Below are 19,660 nucleotides of genomic sequence, written 5' to 3'. Positions count from 1 at the left end.
GCCAGTGCATGCTGCATGCTGTGCTGTTAATGTGGAAACAAGCAACATGAGAAATACTAGAAATAATGCTGAAAAAAATAAAGCACAAATATACAACACAATAGCTAAAGATTCATGCACCCTGAGAACACATCGCACATGCTTTATATTTATGCTCTTGGGGAAACCAGTCCTTTGAATTTTGTGAGTTTTTAATTACGTGTCTTACAACTTCCTTTTGTTTGGAGATGGAGCCAAATCCCATGTATATAAGGAAATGAGCCTGAATTGCATTTTAAAATAATATATTTGTTTCCTTGTGGGTTTTCTGATTATAAACCACCATGCTTACTACATTAGAAAATGCTGAAAAGTATAAAGATGAAGAAAATCACTTAGAATTTCACCATTCACTAGTCAACTTTACTAGCATTTTGACAGTTTCTTCAGGCTTTTTTCCTCTATACTTTTACATAGTTTGGATAAAATACACATACAATTTTGTATCTTAATGTTTTTCTTGACCTTAAATAAGAAGATTTATCAAGACAGTAAGAACTATCCATGGACTTTCTAAAGGCTATAAAATGTCTCATCATGTGATTATAACCTATTTAATTAGTACTGTCAGAGAAGAAAAAAACTTTCCTTTACAGTTCTAGGTTCTTCTGACTGGTCTAAGAATTAAACTGACATGAGACAGATTAACAGGAAAAAGTCTAATTTAATTTCATACATACAGGAACCCCACATACATGAGAAGGTCAGAGTCCCTACATACATAAGAGGTTCAAAGACAGAAAGGTAAAATAAGGTATACACGTCATCCTGAGCTAAGGAATGGGATAGGGGCCTGGAGCTTCCAAGAAAAGGAGGTTTCACAAGACAATAAGAAAAGCAGATGTTTGGCAATTAGACATTTGCCCTACCATACAGATGGGGCTACTTAGCTCAAATTTATCTCTGTAATAACTTTTTTTTTTTCTGGGAAAAATTCCCAGTTTAAATTCTTCTAGGTAGTTAAGGGAGGAACAGTAGGTTATCTTGAACACACAGGGTCTCATGTCTTTAACTCAAAAAAATCCTCATGCAGGAGTGACAAATTTTGGGGAGGCTCATTCTGAATCCCTAGAGCACTACACCTAATACTAAAACATTAGGTAATTTCCAAGTTTTGCTGTAATACATAATTCAATGATGAGTATCTTTGGATATAAATTTTATCCCTGGTATGAATTATTTTTCTTTGGGGAAATCCTTAGGAGAATTATTAGATCAAATAGTATCTCAATTCATATCGCCAAATTCCTTTACAGAAAGATTAAAATAATTTACAATATTCCTGGCAATAGAAAAAAGTACCCATCTCATCCCACCTTTACTCAGTTGAGTATTATTATTTTAAAAAATATTGCCAATTTTATTAGCAAAAAAAATTTATTGCTTTAATTCATATATTCTATTATTTGTAGATTGGGATTTTCCCTGTATTTATCAGCTAGTTAATAATAATAATTTCCTACTTTGTGAATTGTCTTTATATGACCTTTGCTCATTTCCCTAGGGTTTTAACATTTTTCCGGCCAATAGGTTTGAGTGCTTTATGTATTAAGCATATTAATCCATAAGCCATCATATTTGCTTTTCTTATGGCTTGAATGCTATTTTTTAATGAGAAGAAATAAGTAAGATTAAACATAACGAAAGTAGTATCATGAACAGTTTACTTCCCTAAATTGGTTATGCCACTGTTTCAAAAAACTTGTGATTACTCTCATCTGTTTATACTTTCAAATAATTTTCAGAATCTTAGAGTTCTGATAGAAAACAAAATCCATTGGAATTTTTAATGTAATTATATTAAATTTATAAATTTAACTTATAATTTAGTTTTCCAGTCCCCTCAAATGGTAGTTATTCCCTTGTATTTGAGATTTCTGTCTTAGTTACCTTTGGTGTATATTTATTTATTTTTATTTTTATTTTTTTTATTTATTTATTTTTTTTTTGCGGTACGCAGGCCTCTCACTGTTGTGGCCTCTCCCGTTGTGGAGCACAGGCTCCGGACGCGCAGGCTCAGCGGCCATGGCTCACGGGCCCAGCCGCTCCGTGGCATGCGGGATCTTCCCGGACCGGGGCACGAACCCGTGTCCCCTGCTTCGGCAGGCGGACTCCCAACCACTGAACCACCAGGGAAGCCCGGTGTATATTTATTTAAAAAAAAACAAAAAAAAAAACAACAAAAAAACCTTAATGCCTTCAGTTACAATTTATTATTATCTTCTTGGAATCTCTCATGGTTTGCAGTCAGATGGCAGCTGGAGCTGCAGTCCAAGCTTATTAGGGTGGATGTCCAAGATGGCTTTGTCGCTCATAAGTCAAGCTCATCAGTGTTCCTTCTCATGGCCTCTCCCTCCAGCAGAGTAGCCTAGATTTCTTACATGGTGGCTCAGGGCTCCAAGAGTTGGAAGCAGTCTTATTAAAGATAGCCTAGATTTGGCATAGGATTCCTTTTGCCACGTTCTATTGATCAAATCTGTCATGTGACAGCCTAAATTCAAAAGGTGGAGGAACATTTACCTCTTGCTGCGGAAGTGGCCTGTCCACCATCTTTGGAGACGATCTACCACATATTCATGATTAATCTTTATTTGATCTAGAATTTTCTTCATAAAAGTATCTAAAATTTGTGTTGTTATAGTAGTTTGCATGTTTTTTCTTTTATAGCCTACTAAGCAGTTATTGCTAATATGAAGGAAAGATATTGTCTTTGATACATTTGATACATTTATTTATTTAGTAATCAGCTTACTAACTGGTCTTATTCATTCTAGTTACTTATTTTAACATCTTGGTTCTCCTGAGAAGATAATCATACTATCTGAAAATAAAGATTTTTTTCTCCTCTTTTTCAATAGTTAAGTCTCTTATCTATTGCACCAGTTAAGACTTCCTAAAAAAGACTAATAGGAAGCAGCCTTGTTTTGCTTTTGTATAATTGTTGTATAATTTTTAAGTACAAGTTTATTGAAGTTGTAAGCTGGACATATTTTATCAACATACATATTTCCCAGAGCTAAATTAAACCACTTATTTTCATATGCTAATACAATACAAATGAATAGAAAGGTAGGTTCTTATTCCAGATAAATTGAATTTAGGGAGGGGGACAATAAAATAAGATGAGGAAGAAAGTAATATATTTTGGACACTGCAATATTTTCTCCCTGAAATCTATAAACTTATTCCCAAAGTAAATCATAACCACAAAATATTCCATTTAAGTAACTCCCACATATAGCTAATATCTCTGAATAAATATAAAACATCATAAATCTCAGCAATTTGTCCTTTCTCCTCAAGCATGACTATTTACACTACATGTAAAGAATCATATTAAGTACATAAATATTTAGAATATGGCTTTTCAGCCCTCTTATACTCACAAGTGGCTGATATTCATACGGTGGAGCATATTCTTCAGCATATGTTGTCAATGCACACCTAAGAAGGGTAAGTCAGTATTTAAGAAAAGAATGACTCCAAAAGAAAAATATTTAAAAATTTTAGTAGCATGTGTTTTATACACAATAAAAACATTTCAAGGAAGATTGGCCCTTGTAAAAATTTAAAACTTTTAAAATTCCCAGGCCTCATTTATAGTGTTAACTAACACCAGCAAGGTGCCTTCCTTCAACTACTTCCAATTCAGCGCCACCTACTATTCTCCAGTACTAATGATATGCTACCAACTCCAAGTCCCTAAGCTCACGTGCATTCCAGACAAAGGGTTCTCTTTTCCACTCACTTTCTGCTTCTCAAACCTTTTTGACCCTATGCCCCGTGTTCTCTGCTAGATGACAACTGAAAAATAATAGAAGACAACCAGTTGGACTGAGATTACATAGCTTCCCCAAACTCCACCCCATGACACACATAGAACGGGTGAATGAAATACATCCTCCTCCCCCAAGTCTACAAACACAGCCAAGGGAAACCACGCAGTGCTAGTAATGAAGAGTATATTCATTAGAACGGGAGGCCATAAGCTGATGTCCCAAGACTCAAAGCTGGAGTTTGAACTGCCTATCAAGGGCAGGAGACATGGCCTTGGGTTCACAGAAGGCACAGAGCTAAACTGCTACTTACAGCCAGGAGTCTGTAAAGGCTGTACCTCATATCAAAGAGACCAAAGAAACTCCAGCCATCAGACCAGAAACTTGCAAGAAAGTTTCTCTCTGTTCAGCATTCAGAATGGGGGAAAAAATTATTCTCCTATGAGAAATTACAGTCCTGCTTCTGTTCCTGGCAATATTATGGGATTAGATGGTCAAAGAAACTTCTCTGAGAACTGCACTCCTAAAAATATCGGGTACAATGAAATTTAAACATTTTAACGCATGGCTGGCCTGGTGGGAAAGTAGAGAACTCAACAAGTAAAAGAATTCAAAAATAATTAGGAAGTCAACTAGGAATGGTTATTGGGTACAGGTGCTAATATTTACCTGCTGGTAAGCACCAATTCCTGCCGGTCTTTCAAGGTGTGATTTCCAGAAGGGCAGCATTAGCATTATCTGGGGACTTGTAAGAAACGCAAATACTTGGAGGCTAACCCAGATCTGAATTAGAAACTCTGGGGGTGGGCCCAGCAATCTATGTTCTAACAAGTACTCTAGGTGATTCTAAAAGTCTGAGTATTGGCAATTAAAAGAATAAAAATTAGAAGTGTAACGTTCAAACCAGCAAATAGGATATTATTTTTAAATAACAATCTAATAAAAAGCAGAAGAGGAGAATAAAAGAGAAAAATCAGAAGAACAAATTAAAATCATAAAAAATTAAATATCTTGCCAATCACAATGAAAGTAAAGGGACTAAACCCATCAGTGAAAGTATTTTCTCGAACTTAAATTGAACATCAAGTTGTATTATACAGCCCAACTCTATGCTTTTTTTTTTGGTTTGGTTTTTGCTTTTCAAGTATAGTTGATTTATAATATTATATTAGTTTCAGGTACAGCATAGTGATTCAGTATTTTTATAGATTATACTTTATTAACAGTTATTACAGGGGGAGAGTTCCAAGAAGGTGGAGGAGTAAGACATGGAGATCACCTTCCTCCCCACAAATATATCAAAAATACATCTACACGTGGAACAGCTCCTACAGAGCACCTACTGAACGCTGGCAGAAGACCTCAGACTTCCCAAAAGGCAAGAAACTCCCCATGTTCCTGGGTAGGGCAAAAGAAAAAAGAAAAAACAGAGACAAAGAATAGGGACGGGACCTGCACCTCTGAGAGGGAGCTGTGAAGGAGGAAAAGCTTCAACACACAAGGAAGCCCCTTCACTGGCAGAGACGGGGGTGGTGGGAGGGAAGCTTCAGAGCCATGGAGGAGAGCGCAGCAATAGGGATGCAGAGGGCAAAGCGGAGAGACTCCCGCACAGAGGATCGGTGCCGACCAGCACTCACCAGCCCGAGAGGATTGTCTGCTCACCCGCTGGGGTGGGCGGGGGCTGGGAGCTGAGGCTCGGGCTTCGGAGGTCAGACCCCAGGGACAGGACTGGGGTTGTCGGCGTGAACACAGCCTGAAGGGGGCTAGTCCGTCACAGCTAGCCGGGAGGGAGTCCGGGAGAAACTCTGGAACTGCCTAAGAGGCAAGAGACCATTGTTTCGGGGTGTGTGAGGAGAGGGGATTCAGAGCACCGCCTAAACGAGCTCCAGAGACAAGCGCGAGCCGCGGCTATCAGCGCGGACCTCAGAGATGGGCATGAGACGCTAAGGCTGCTGTTGCCACTAAGAAGCCTGTGTGCGAGCACAGGTCACAATCCACACCTCCCCTCCCGGAAGCCTGTGCAGCCCGCCACTGCCAGGGTCCCATGATCCAGGGGCAACTTCCCTGGGAGAACACACGGTGAACCTCAGGCTGGTGCAACGTCACGCTGGCCCTCTGCCGCCGCAGGCTCGCCCCACATTCCGTACCCCTCCTTCCCCCTGGCCTGAGTGAGCCAGAGTCCCCGAATCAGCTGCTTCTTTAACCCCGTCCTGTCTGAGCGAAGAACAGACGCCCTCAGGTGACCTACACGCAGAGGCGAGGCCAAATCCAAAGCTGAACCCCGGGGGCTATGCGAACAAAGAAGAGAAAGGGAAATTTCTCCCAGCAGCCTCAGGAACAGTGGATTAAATCTCCACAATCAGATTGATGTACCCTGCACCTCTGGAATAGCTGCATAGACAACAAATCATCCCAAAATTGAGGTGGTGGACTTTGGGAGCAACTGTAGACTTGGGGTTTGCTTTCTGCATCTAAGTTGTTTCTGGTTTTATGTTTATCTTAGTTTAGTATTTAGAGCTTCCTATCATTGGTAGATTTGTTTATTGATTCTGTTGCTTTCTTCCTTCTTTTTATATACATATATATTTTTCCTTTTTCTCCTTTTGTGAGTGTGTATGTGTATGCTTCTTTGTGTGATTTTGTCTGTATAGCTTTGCTTTTACTATTTGTCCTAGAGTTCTGTCTATCCGGGTTTTTTTTTTTTTTTTTTTTTAGTATAGTTTTTAACACTTGTTATTATTGGTGGATTTGTTTTTTGGTTTGGTTGCTCTCTCTTTCTTTCTTTTTCTTTATTACTTTTTAATTTTTTTAAGTTTTAATAATTTCTTTTATTTTTTAATTTAATAACTTTATTTTATTTTATTTTATTCTTTCTTTTTTTTCCCTCCCTTTTCTTCTGAGCCATGTGGCTGACGGGGTCTTGGTGCTCCAGCCGAGTGTCAGGCCTGAGCCTCTGAGGTGTGAGAGCCAAGTTCAGGACATTGGTCCACCAGAGACCTCCTGGCCCCGCATAATATCAAACAGCGAAAGTTCTCTCAGAGCTCTCCATCTCAATGCTAAGACCCAGCTCCATTCAATGACCAGTAAGCTACAGTGCTGGACACCCTATGACAAACAACTAGCAAGACAGGAACACAACACCACCCATTAGCAGAGAGGCTGCCTAAAATCACAAGTTCACAGATACCCCAAAACACAACACCAGATGTGGTCCTGCCCACCAGAAAGACAAGATTCTGCCTCAGCCACCAGAACACAGGCACTAGTCCCCTCCACCAGGAGGCCTACAAAACCCACTGAAGCAACCTTACCCACGGGGGGCAGACATCAAAAACAATGGGAACTATGAACCTACAGCCTGAAGAAAGGAGACCCCAAACACAGTAAGTTAAGCAAAATGAGAAGACAGAGAAATACACAGCAGATGAAGGAGCAAGGTAAAAACCCACCAGACCAAACAAATGAAGAGGAAATAGGCAGTCAACCTGAAAAAGAATTCAGAGTAATGATAGTAAAGATGATCCCAAATCTTGGAAATAGAATGGAGAAAATAAAAGAAACGTTTAACAAGGACCTAAGAACTAAAGAGGAAACAAACAATGATGAACAACACAATAAATGAAATTAAAAGTTCCCTAGAAGGAATCAATACCAGAATAACTGAGGCAGAAGAACGGGTAAGTGACCTGGAAGATAAAATAGCAGAAATAACTACTGCAGAGCAGAATAAAGAAAAAAGAATGAAAAGAATTGAGGACAGTCTCAGAGACCTCTGGGACAACATTAAACACACCAACATTCGAATTATAGGGGTCCCAGAAGAAGAGGAGAAAAAGAAAGGGACTGAGAAAATATCTGAAGAGATTATAGTTGAAAACGTCCCTAATATGGGACAGGAAATAGTCAATCAAGTCTGGGAAGCACAGAGAGTCCCATACAGGATAAATCCAAGGAGAAACATGCCAAGACACATATTAATCAAACTATCAAAAATTAAATACTAACAAAAAATATTAAAAGCACCAAGGGAAAAGCAACAAATAACATACAAAGGAATCCCCATAAGGTTAAGAGCTGATCATTCAGCAGAAACTCTGCAAGCCAGAAGGGAGTGGCAGGACATATTTAAAGTGATGAAAGAGAAAAACCTACAACCAAGATCACTCTATTCAGCAAAGATCTCATTCAGATTCAACGGAGAAATTAAAACCTTTACAGACAAGCAAAAGCTGAGAGAATTCAGCACCACCATACCAGCTTTACAACAAATGCTAAAGGAACTTCTCTAGGCAGGAAACACAAGAGAAGGAAAAGACCTACAATAACAAACCCAAAACAATTTAAAAAATGGTAATAGGAACACACATATCGATAAATATTTTAAATGTAAATAGATTAAATGCTCCGACCAAAAGACACAGACTGGCAGAATGGATACAAAAACAAGACCCATATATATGCTGTCTACAAGAGACCCACTTCAGACCTAGGGACACAAACAGACTGAAAGTGAAGGGATGGAAAAAGATATTCCGTGCAAATGGAAATCAAAAGAAAGTTGGAGTAGCAATTCTCATATGAGACAAAATAGACTTTAAAATAAAGACTATTACAAGAGACAAAGAAGGACACTACATAATGATCAAGGGATCAATCCAAGAAGAAGATATAACAATTGTAAATACTTATGCACCCAACATAGGAGCACCTCAATACTTAAGGCAAATGCTAACAGCCATAAAAGGGGAAATCGACAGTAACACAATCATAGTAGGGGATTTAACACCCCACTTTCACCAATGGACAGATCATCCAAAATGAAAATAAATAAGGAAACACAAGCTTTAAATGATACATTAAGCAAGATGGACTTAATTGATATATACAGGACATTCCATCCAAAAACAACAGAATAAACTTTCTTCTCAAGTGCTCATGGAACATTCTCCAGGATAGATCATATCTTGTGTCACAAATCAAGCCTTGGTAAATTTAAGAAAATTGAAATCGTATCAAGTGTCTTTTCCAACCATAACGCTATGAGACTAGATATCAATTACAGGAAAAAAATACTGTAAAAAATACAAACACATGGACGCTAAACAATACGCTAATAAATAACCAAGAGATCACTGAAGAAATCAAAGAGGAAATCAAAAAATACCTAGAAACAAACGACAGTGAAAACACAACAGCCCAAAACCTATGGGATGCAGCAAAAGCAGTTCTAACAGGGAAGTTTATAGCAATACAATCCTACCTCAAGAAACAAGAAACATCTCAAATAAACAACCTAACCTTACACCTAAAGCAAGTAGAGAAAGAAGAACAAAAAAACCCCAAAGTTGGCAGAAGGAAAGAAATCATAAAGATCAGATCAGAAATAAATGAAAAAGAAATGAAGGAAACAATAGCAAAGATCAATAACACTAAAAGCTAGTTCTTTGAGAAGATAAACAAAATTGATAAACCACTAGCCAGACTCATCAAGAAAAAATGGGAGAACACTCAAATCAATAGAATTAGAAATGAAATAGGAGAAGCAACAACTGACACTGCAGAAATACAAAGGATCATGAGAGATTACTACAAGCAACTCTATGCCAATAAAATGGAAAACCTGGAAGAAATGGACAAATTCTTAGAAAAGCACAACCTCCAGAGACTGAACCAGGAAGAAACAGAAAACATGAACAGACCAATCACAAGCACTGAAATTGAAACTGTGATTGAAAACAAAAGCCCAGGACCAGATGGATTCACTGGCGAATTCTATCAAACATTTAGAGAAGAACTAAAACCTATCCTTCTCAAACTCTTCCAAAATATAGCAGAGGGAGGAACACTCCCAAACTCATTCTACAAGGCCACCATTTCCCTGATACCAAAACCAGACAAAGATATCACAAAAAAAGAAAACTACAGGCCAATATCACTGATGAACACAGATGCAAAAATCCTCAACAAAATACTAGCAAACAGAATCCAACAGCACATTAAAAGGATCATACATCATGATCAAGTGGGGTTTATCCCAGGAATGCAAGTATTCTTCAATATATGCAACTCAAACAATGTGATACACTATATTAACAAACTGAAGGAGAAAGACCATATGATCATCTCAATAGATGCAGAAAAAGCTTTTGACAAAATTCAACACCCATTTATGTTAAAAACTCTCCAGAAAGTAGGCATAGAGGGAACTTACCTCAATGTAAGAGAGGCCCTATATGACATACCGACAGCCAACATCGTTCTCAATGGTGAAAAACTGAAACCATTTCCACTAAGATCGGGAATGAGACAAAGTTGCCCACTCTCACCCCTATTATTCAACATAGTTTTGCAAGTGTTAGCCAAAGCAATCAGAAAAGAAAAAGAAATAAAAGGAATCCAAATTGGAACAGAAGAAGTAAAACTGTCACTGTTTGCAGATGACATGATACTATACATAGAGAATCCTAAAGATGCTACCAGAAAACTACTAGAGCTAATCAGTGAATTTCGTAAAGTAGCAGGATACAAAATTAATGCACAGAAATCTGTGGCATTCCTATACACTAATGATGAAAAATCTGAAAGAGAAATTAAGGAAACACTCCCATTTACAATTGCAACAAAAAGAATAAAATACCTAGGAATAAAACTACCTAAGGAGATAAAAGACCTGTATGCAGAAAACTGTAAGACACTGATGAAAGAAATTAAAGATAATACAAACATATGGAGAGATATACCATGTTCTTGGATTGGAAGAATCAACATTGTGAAAATGATTCTACTACCCAAAGCAATCTACAGGCTCAATGCAATCCCTATCAAACTACCAATGGCATTTTTCACAGAACTAGAACAAAATATTTCACAATTTGTATGGAGAAACAAAAGATCCTAAATAGCCAAAGCAATCTTTTTTTTTTTTTTTTTTTTTTTTTTGCAGTACGCGGGCCTCTCACTGTTGTGGCCTCTCCTGTCACGGAGCACAGGCTCCGGACGCGCAGGCTCAGCAGCCATGACTCACGGGCCCAGCCACTCCGCAGCATGTGGGATCTTCCTGGACTGGGGCATGAACCCGTGTCCCCTGCATTGGCAGGCGGACTCTCAACCACTGCACCACCAGGGCAGCCCGCCAAAGCAACCTTGAGAAAGAAAAACGGAGCTGGAGGAATCAGTCTCCTGGACTTCTGACTATACTACAAAGCTACAATAATCAAGATAGTATGGTACTGGCACAGAAACAGAAATATACATCAATGGAACAGAATAGAAATCCCAGAGATAAACCCATGCATATATGTCACCTTATTTTTGATAAAGGAGGCAAGAACATACAGTGGAGAAAAGACGGCCGCTTCAATAAGTGGTGCTGAGAAAACTGGACAGCTACATGTAAAAGAATGAAATTAGAACACTCCCTAACACCATACACAAAAATAAACTCAAAATGGATTAAAGACCTAAATGTAAGGCCAGACACTACAAAACTGTTAGAGGAAAACATAGGCAGAACACTCTATGACATAAATCACAGCAAGATCCTATTGACCCACCTCCTAGAGAAATGGAAATAAAAACAAAAATAAACAAATGGGACCTAGTGAAACTTAAAAGCTTTTGCACAGCAAAGGAAACCATAAACAAGGTGAAAAGACAACCCTCAGAATGGGAGAAAATATTTGCAAACAAAGCAACTGACAAAGGATTAATCTCCAAAATTTACAAGCAGCTCATGCATCTCAATATCAAAAAAACAAACAACCCAATCCAAAAATGGGTGGAAGACCTAAATAGACATTTCTCTAAGGAAGGCATACAGATGGCCATGAGGCACATGAAAAGATGCTCAACATCACTAATTATTAGAGAACTGCAAATCAAAACCACAATGAGGTATCACCTCACACCAGTCAGAATGGCCATCATCAAAAAATCTACAAACAATAAATGCTGGAGAGGGTGTGGAGAAAAGGGAATGCTCTTGCACTGTTGGTGGGGATGTAAATTGATACAGCCACTATGGAGAACAGTATGGAGGTTCCTTAAAAACTAAAAATGGAACTACCATACGACACAGCAATCCCACTACTGGGCATATACCCTGAGAAAACCATAATTCAAAAAGAGTCATGTACCACAATGTTCATTGCAGCTCTATTTACAACAGCCAGGACATGGAAGCAACCTAAGTTTCCATCGACAGATGAATGGATAAAGAAGATGTGGCACATATATACAATGGAATATTACTCAGCCATAAAAAGAAACAAAATTGAGTTATTTGTAGTGAGGTTGATGGACCTAGAGTCTGTCATACAGAGTGAAGTAAGTCAGAAAGAGAAAAACAAATACTGTATGCTAACATATATATATATGTAATGTAAAAAAACCCAAAAAACAAAAAACACATAGTTCTGAAGAACCTAGGGGCAGGACAGGAATAAAGACGCAGATGTTGAGAATGGACTTGAGGACACAGGGAAGGGGAAGAGTAAGCTGGGAGAAAGTAAGAGAGTGGCATGGACTTATATATACTACCAAACGTAAAATAGGTAGCTAGTGGGAAGCAGTCGAATAGCATAGGGAGATTAGCTCGGTGCTTTGTGACCACCTAGAGGGGTGGGATAGGTAGGGTGGGTGGGAGACACAAGAGGGAGAAGATATGGGGATATATGTATACGTATAGCTGATTCACTTTGTTGTAAAGCAGAAACTAACACACCGTTGTAAAGTAATTATACTCCAATAAAGATGTTAATAAATAAATAAAATAACATGGGGGAAAAAAAAAAGACGACATCCTTCCCTAATGGGAAAATACTGAGAACAAGTCTAAGACTAGAGGATTTGAACATTGACTTTCCAAGAAAAAGACTTGGAAAGTATGCAAGACTATAACAGCAGTCTTGGGAAGGCACTGCTCTGGGGACTAACAACGTAAAGAAAAATAAGAAATCAAGCCCAGAAATTAAGGGTCCTAGAACCACCACTCTTCCAAAAAAGATGCCATTAATGAAATAAAGTTCACTTCACTGATTCAACAGAAGAGGGCACTCTTGAACCAAGATATTGAGGAAACTGTCCAACCTTCTCATTCCCCCTCTGTACAATTACCTGATTGCTACTAGTCCAAGAAAATTCAACATACTTAAACAGCAAAGGGCAACATTACTATGAGAAGAAAACAGTAAATGAAAATCAAAACTAAGCTGATGAAAATCCTCCCCAGAAACATTTTCCCAAATAGTCACAGAAGTCCATCAGCATTTCTATTCAATGATGTACTAGAGATTCTAGCAAATACCGTAAAATAAGAAAAAGAAGAAAAGAAGAAAACTGCAATGGAAGAACAATATTTTCATTTTCCAACAGATGATAAGGTTGTATGTTAGAATACCCATGAGAATCTACAAATCATAAAAGGAGGCAAGTTCCAGGAAGGTTGTTGGATACAAGATCAATATACAAAAATATCATAGCAATACACCAGCAACAAGAAATTAGAAAGTGTAATTAAAGTGGTAAAATTCCAGTTATAATTGCAATAAAATCTCTAAGCTTCCAATAGGAATACAACTAATGTAAGATTGACATTTGTGGAGAAAATTTATTAAAATTTTTAAAGGACATAAAATAATGCCTTTATTTATGATGGATGACTCAATGTATGTTACATATGTGTATGTATATGTATATACATATATAATTTCTAAAAGGTTTACTGTCTGACATTTTATATATAGGTCTTGATTAAATTATAATTTAAAAGTCCTATTGCTAAAAAGACAGTATAAACAGAGTTACAAGAGAAGGTATAGACTAGAAGAAGGTATTACAAAATTAACCAAAACAAGATTAGTACCGAGAATAAAAAATTATTATAAATCAATAAAAGACAAAATCCCATAAAAATGGATTTTTTAAATAACTAGCCAATTCACAGTAGAAGAAATTAGAACGGCTAATTATTATTTGAAAATAAATTCAGGCTTAAAATTCAGTCTTAAATTCAGTAATTAGTGAAATGCAAAGTAAAACAACAATGATGTACCATTTTATATCCATTAGACTGTTAAAAAGGAAAAATTTTCTACAATGTTGATAAGGATATGAAACAATAAACATATTCATACACTACTGGTGGCAATATTTTTCAAAATTGAAGGTGCACATATCGTAATACTCAGCAATTCTATTTCTGAGTATAAAGAAACCCTTGCATATATACTCAAGGAGACAAGTATACAGACACTCAATGAAGCCTTATTTGTAATAGTGAAATTTTGGAAATTAATGTTCATCAATAGGGTGGATATATGGATGGCTAGATAAATCATTTCTCAAAAAAATTATGAAGCAAATTTGGTAAAAATATTAAGTTACATTATAACTGGATAATGAGTAGATGGGTGTTTGACAGTATTTTATATGGAAATATTCCATCTTAAAATGTTTAAGTGTGAATAGATGACAACGAACTTGTTTCCCTGCTTTATTCTCATCTAAAGTTATGACTCAAATGATATAATTATCAGGCAAATATCAGAGTTTGCTTTAGGCAGGCTGACCTTGCAAGCCAGCATCTGGCATCTCTCAACTCACTCATCAGGCGTTTCTCACAGGCAGAAACCCATTCCCCATGTTCAGGCTCTTCTCCCTCTCTTTATTTTCACCTCCCAGCAGAGTCTGATACAAGGTAGCACTGAAAAATATTTACTAAATGAATAAAGCAATAAAAATAAAATATAAAGAGATATCGATTTACCACATGAGAATTCAAAGTAAATAGAGGCAGAAGATTATTCAATTATCTTTTTGAAAAGGCAATGTAGCTTGACCAAATGGAAACTTTTACAGCACTGAATGATGAATTTCAGTCAGTTACAGTTACTTATAAACTCTTTGTGATTCCCCCTTCCTTTTTTTATAAATTTGAAGAAGGGGGTAACAATCTTTAAGTGATATATTTAATCAAATTTGTCTTTTGAGAATAAAAATATGAAAAACCAACATGGATCTTCCTCTTAGATATCAGCTTAAAGTTGTAGCCAAATAAATAATATAAGGAAGGAAAGATCAAGTCCATTAGAAGAGAAATGGCCTTCAGAGAAACTCAGGAGAGCAAAAGGGGAGAAAGATAAGAGAGGCATTGGTTCTAGGCATATCCTGGGGAAGAGGTGCTCTGGCTCATAAATAGACCTCTCTGGTTATAGGAAGGGAGCTGGAGTATATCAATGTCAGGGCTCCAATCCAGCTTATGGCAGCCAACAGTGAGTTTAATTCATGTCTGGAGCCACAGGAGCAAGTCTATGCCATGTGGCCCTCCTCTACCACTCCATCACTATCCATAGCTGATAGGTCCAAATGTCAGCCTCCAGCCCATGTCAGTCAGAGATCTCCCATGGGATTTCTTAATAGACACCAATGGGAAAGGGTCAGTCACTCTCCTGTGATGAGAACCATGGGATGTAATGTCCCTACACTCAGAGGGAGCAAATGAAGCCAACAGGAAGAGAATCCTGGACATTTTCTAATCCTGATTCCAGCAGTCTCTGAAGCCCAGCTCTTCAATGGACCTTCCCAGAGTTCCATGAGGTATTCCAATACTGTTTTTAATTAACTCCCTTTTTGGTCCAAGATAATTTTAATTGTGCCTTCTCTCACTTACTACCAAAAGAGTCTTATTACAATCAGGCAGTCAAAGTCTGAGGCCATTGATCATTGTAATCATATAACTAACTCCCTTCACTCTGATTCCAAGCAAACTGGCAACCATTTGATTACAGTTTGGCTTTCTATACAGTTTTTTTTTTATTGAGAGAGAATGCTTTTATTAGGTTGACATGACTAGTGTGCTTGAAGATTTTATTTCTCATTATAAATTAACTAATTAGAATTCTGGCTTTTCTTGTGAGTTTAATGAGCACAAGTCAGTTTCCATGAGTCAGATAAATTCTGAAGCACGGATAAAATTGTCTTTCTGGAAATGTAAAACTAAAGACCAGATGCTGGTAAATTCACCAAGATAATGCCACCATGAAAGGATGCTTGGAAGTTCGCCAGCTGGCTTTCACCCAGCACCACCCACAGTTTGCCACATATGCCCTCTTCAACCTTTAACAGTTGTAAGGTAAAGAACAACTAAAGGTGTTTTGTAAGATGAGAAAGGAAAAGGAGTCTGATATTGAAGTTATCATTAAAGCCATGGTATTATTTAAAATACCTAGAGCTGCAATAACACCAGTGGTAACGTGTGATTCTATGACAAGATGATGTACCAAAATCTAGGACAAGATGATGTACCCTGGAATCACGGTTTCTTAAATCTGGAAGAACTTTAAAGGTTAACTGATTCTTTTCTGTTTTGTCAAGAGAAGGGGCAGATATTTTCTTACCCACCTTCCCAGCAGCCAGAATAATGGCATGTGACATCTATTCAACAAATCAGATGGTCCCACCTAAAAATCTGCATCTAAGTTAGTAACTCAAAGAAGCAGAGAATTAATTTGGAATTAATCCGATCACTGGCAGCGGTAGAAGCAGCATCCATTATTTAGAATGAGTACAGCCACAGAGGGCCACGAATTCTACTTGACTCTGTGTGGTACTAGGGAAGGGGGATCTTACAGCCACTCTGGGAAATTCTGTCTCATTCTCGACAAGCAACCATCATTTTAAAAAAAAAAAATCTCATATTGAGCTAAAATGGATATCCCTGTCATTTCCTCCTTCTATTTACTGAGGAAGCCACGAAGACCAAATCTGACAGTTCTTCCACAACTGCTGAATGCCAGGACTATTTTTCAGAAACCACCCTTTAAGAAGCCAGTGGGAAAGAGGTGGGGAGGAAAGATGAAGTGGAGGATAATTTGAATCTGCTTTTACTCTTGATCCAAGCCAAGCCCTGACTTAGTTCCCTAGCAGTTTAGAAGCAGTATTCCCCTCCCATCAAGAACACAGAGCTCTGAACCCAGAGATTCTAGTCTCTGCTTTACAACCAAGTGGTCATGGGGCCTTGAGCAAGTAATTTAAATGCTGTGCATCTTAATTTCCCTTATTAGTATCCAATCTATATATATTTATAGAAGGGATGGATTAATTAATGAGGAGTTGGAGTCCTTTATTACCTCTGTGCTTTGATTTACTCATCTATACAATTAATAAAATACTTACCCAAATGACCTTGTAATGAATGTTAGGAGGAAAGGGATAGTGGACAATGCATGTGAAAGTACTTTGAAGGATATGGAGCACTCTATCCGCTTAAGCATGAAAGACAGCGTACTATAGTGGTTAAGAGCAACACAGCCTCTGCAGTCAGACAGACTAGACATGAATTTAAAGCCCAGCTCTGGTGCTTACTAGGTAAGGAACTTTTGGAAAGTTACTTTACGTCTCTGAACCCCTTTGTAATGGAGATAGGTGCAGCCTCCATTTCAAAGAATGAGAATTAAATGAAATAAGGTATTAGAAGAAAAAAACAATACTGCAATGATATTAAGTAAACAGTAGAAGAACATGATTTACTTTGCATTTTAATTGGATTATTCAAGCTGCTGGATGGAGAACGGTTTGAAACGGACAAGACTGGAGGCAGAGGAACTAGTTAAGATATTTATATTAGCAGCTGGGTCTGGGTCAGTGACCTCTCTTATGCTCCAGTCTCAAATATCCACTTGCTATCTGACATTTGCTCTTCCTCCCATCTTCACTGCCTCAATGAATGGCCCCATTAACCCCCAGTTGCCTAAGCCAGAAGCCTGGTATTCTACCTCGACTCTTCTTTACCCTCATAACTAACCAATCATCCAGTAAATGTCTATTTCTCTCTTTTAATACATCTAAAATCTGAACCCTTTTTTCCCTCCACACCACCATCACTAAAGCTCAGGACCTTATTATGTCTTGCCTTGATTAGTTCAACAGTCTTCTGACTGTAGTCTCAGGTGCCTACCAATCTGTTGTCTGCTTTATGAACACAAATCTGATCATTCCTACACCACACTTGAAAACCTTTCACTCCTGCCTGCAAGATAAAGTCCAAATTACTTATCATAGCTTTCAGGCCCTGCTTGCTTTGTCCCCAGCATCTCTCTCCACCTTTAGCTGTCATCAGTGCAAACATGTACTCTGTGAACCAGGTATGCCCATCATAGGTCCCACTCCTCCCTGCCTTTGTATGGCCTATATCCTCTGCCCAGGGTGCCCTTCTCTCCTGTTGGTCTGGCTAACTCCAACTCCTATTTCATGATTCAACTCAGGTATCACTATGTTTACCCTAGCATGTTGTAGGGTATAAGTTGGCTTATTCGACCCCTATTCCAACCTCCCTTCTCTGTCTTTCTCTAATTAGAAGACTCTTGTAGCCAAGGGTGGCCAGCCAAGGGTGGCCATCTCACAATCTATCCAATAGATGTAAAATGAAGATCCTGAAGAGGGTTTCCTTTATCTCTTTGTTTTCCCACATCTTCCTTTCTAGAACAGATTGCTGTTGGGAGACATAGTAACCATCTTGAGAGTATGGGGATGAAAGCTACCTAGCAAAGCTGGTAGAGAAGAAAGACAAAAAGACCCTGTATCCTTGATGACATTGTTTAGGTGCCACATCAGTCTTGAACTCTCTTATACTTCATGCTAGATGACCAAATTCCTTAATTATTCAAGTTGCTACTAGTTAGGTTTTCTGTTACTTTCAGTCAAGTATATTCCTTACTAATACATGAGTATTGACTGGTTAATTTTCTGTTTCATATATGAGATAATGAGCTACTTCAGGAATGGGGGTGTCTTTTGTCTCTATACTCCTAATACATAATAGGCACTCATTAAATGTTTATGTTGAAAGAATAAACTCAGATATGTGGCACAAATATAATTTCTTCAGGCCTAATAACTTTTGGAAGCCATTTGAAAACAATATATTGTTCTTACATGTTAGGGTAATAATTTAACTATGTAAGTAGCAAATATGGGACCAAATTAAATATGGATAGCAGCAAAGATTTCTGTAATTCTGGAAAGTTCTTATTCCTGTGAAACCACCTCTGTGGCTCAAAGATGCATAACATAGTACTATCCACTGGGACCCACTGAAGACTTATTTTAAGTAATTATAAATAATGATAAATTTATGACAATCACATAAACTTCCAATATTATAAAGAGTAATACTAGTAATAGAGGCTCATCATTAATGGGCATGGGATAAAAGGAAATGGGATTAAATATAAATTACACGACATTGACATTTTGAAAACCTTTACCTCTCATTTGTTTTATTAGCTCATCAGTTTCAAAAGTTTGAACTGCTTGCATGCCTGATGGATTAGCAATGACAAAACTATACCAATAGGACAAATAACGGTAGAAGTAGCCATGTAATCATGGTAGTTAGAGACATGAAGTTTGTTTTAATTACCTATTGCTGTGGCTTAAATGTTCCTGACTTAAAATAACAACCATGTTATTATCTCTGATTATTATGTAAGATGATGGGCTCAGCTGGGTGGTTTTTCTGCTCCATGTGATGTCAGTTAGAGCTACAGTCATCCAGGTATTTGACTAGACTGTAATATCCAAGATAGTTCACTCACATGGCTGGCAGCTGGTTTTGTCTGTTGTCTGGGAGCTCAGTTGGAGCTGTCAAATACAGTGTCTTAGTTCTCCACCATGTGGCTTGGGTTACTTATAGCATGTTAGCTAGAGTCCAAGAATCAGAAAGCAACAACTACCAGTCCCTTTAAGGTCTGCACTCAGAAGTCTGAGGACGTCAGTTCTGCTACCTTCATAAGGTAGCAGATCATAACATCAAAGCCAGTCATAAGGCCAGCTCAGAATAACCTCTG

The 19,660-nt window shown here is 37.9% G+C and overlaps 1 protein-coding gene across 1 annotated transcript in view; it reads right to left on the bottom strand.

The window, feature by feature from the left end:
- The window catches only part of CFAP95 (cilia and flagella associated protein 95), a 92,372-nt gene that overhangs the window by 17,776 nt on the left and 54,936 nt on the right, over positions 1-19,660 (bottom strand). Inside the window, exon 5 of the mRNA XM_022573541.2 lies at positions 3,426-3,483. Within this exon, the coding sequence (XP_022429249.1) occupies positions 3,426-3,483 (58 nt within the window). The remainder of the gene's footprint in view (positions 1-3,425; positions 3,484-19,660) is intronic.

This window comes from Delphinapterus leucas, chromosome 6, assembly GCF_059928025.1.
Source record: "Delphinapterus leucas isolate spDelLeu-1000000601 "Yukka" chromosome 6, BTC_Dleu_Yukka2, whole genome shotgun sequence".
Classification (NCBI taxonomy): domain Eukaryota; kingdom Metazoa; phylum Chordata; class Mammalia; order Artiodactyla; family Monodontidae; genus Delphinapterus; species Delphinapterus leucas.
The sequence above is the reverse complement of the archived record's forward strand: the minus strand, read 5'-3'. Positions and strand labels throughout refer to the sequence as shown.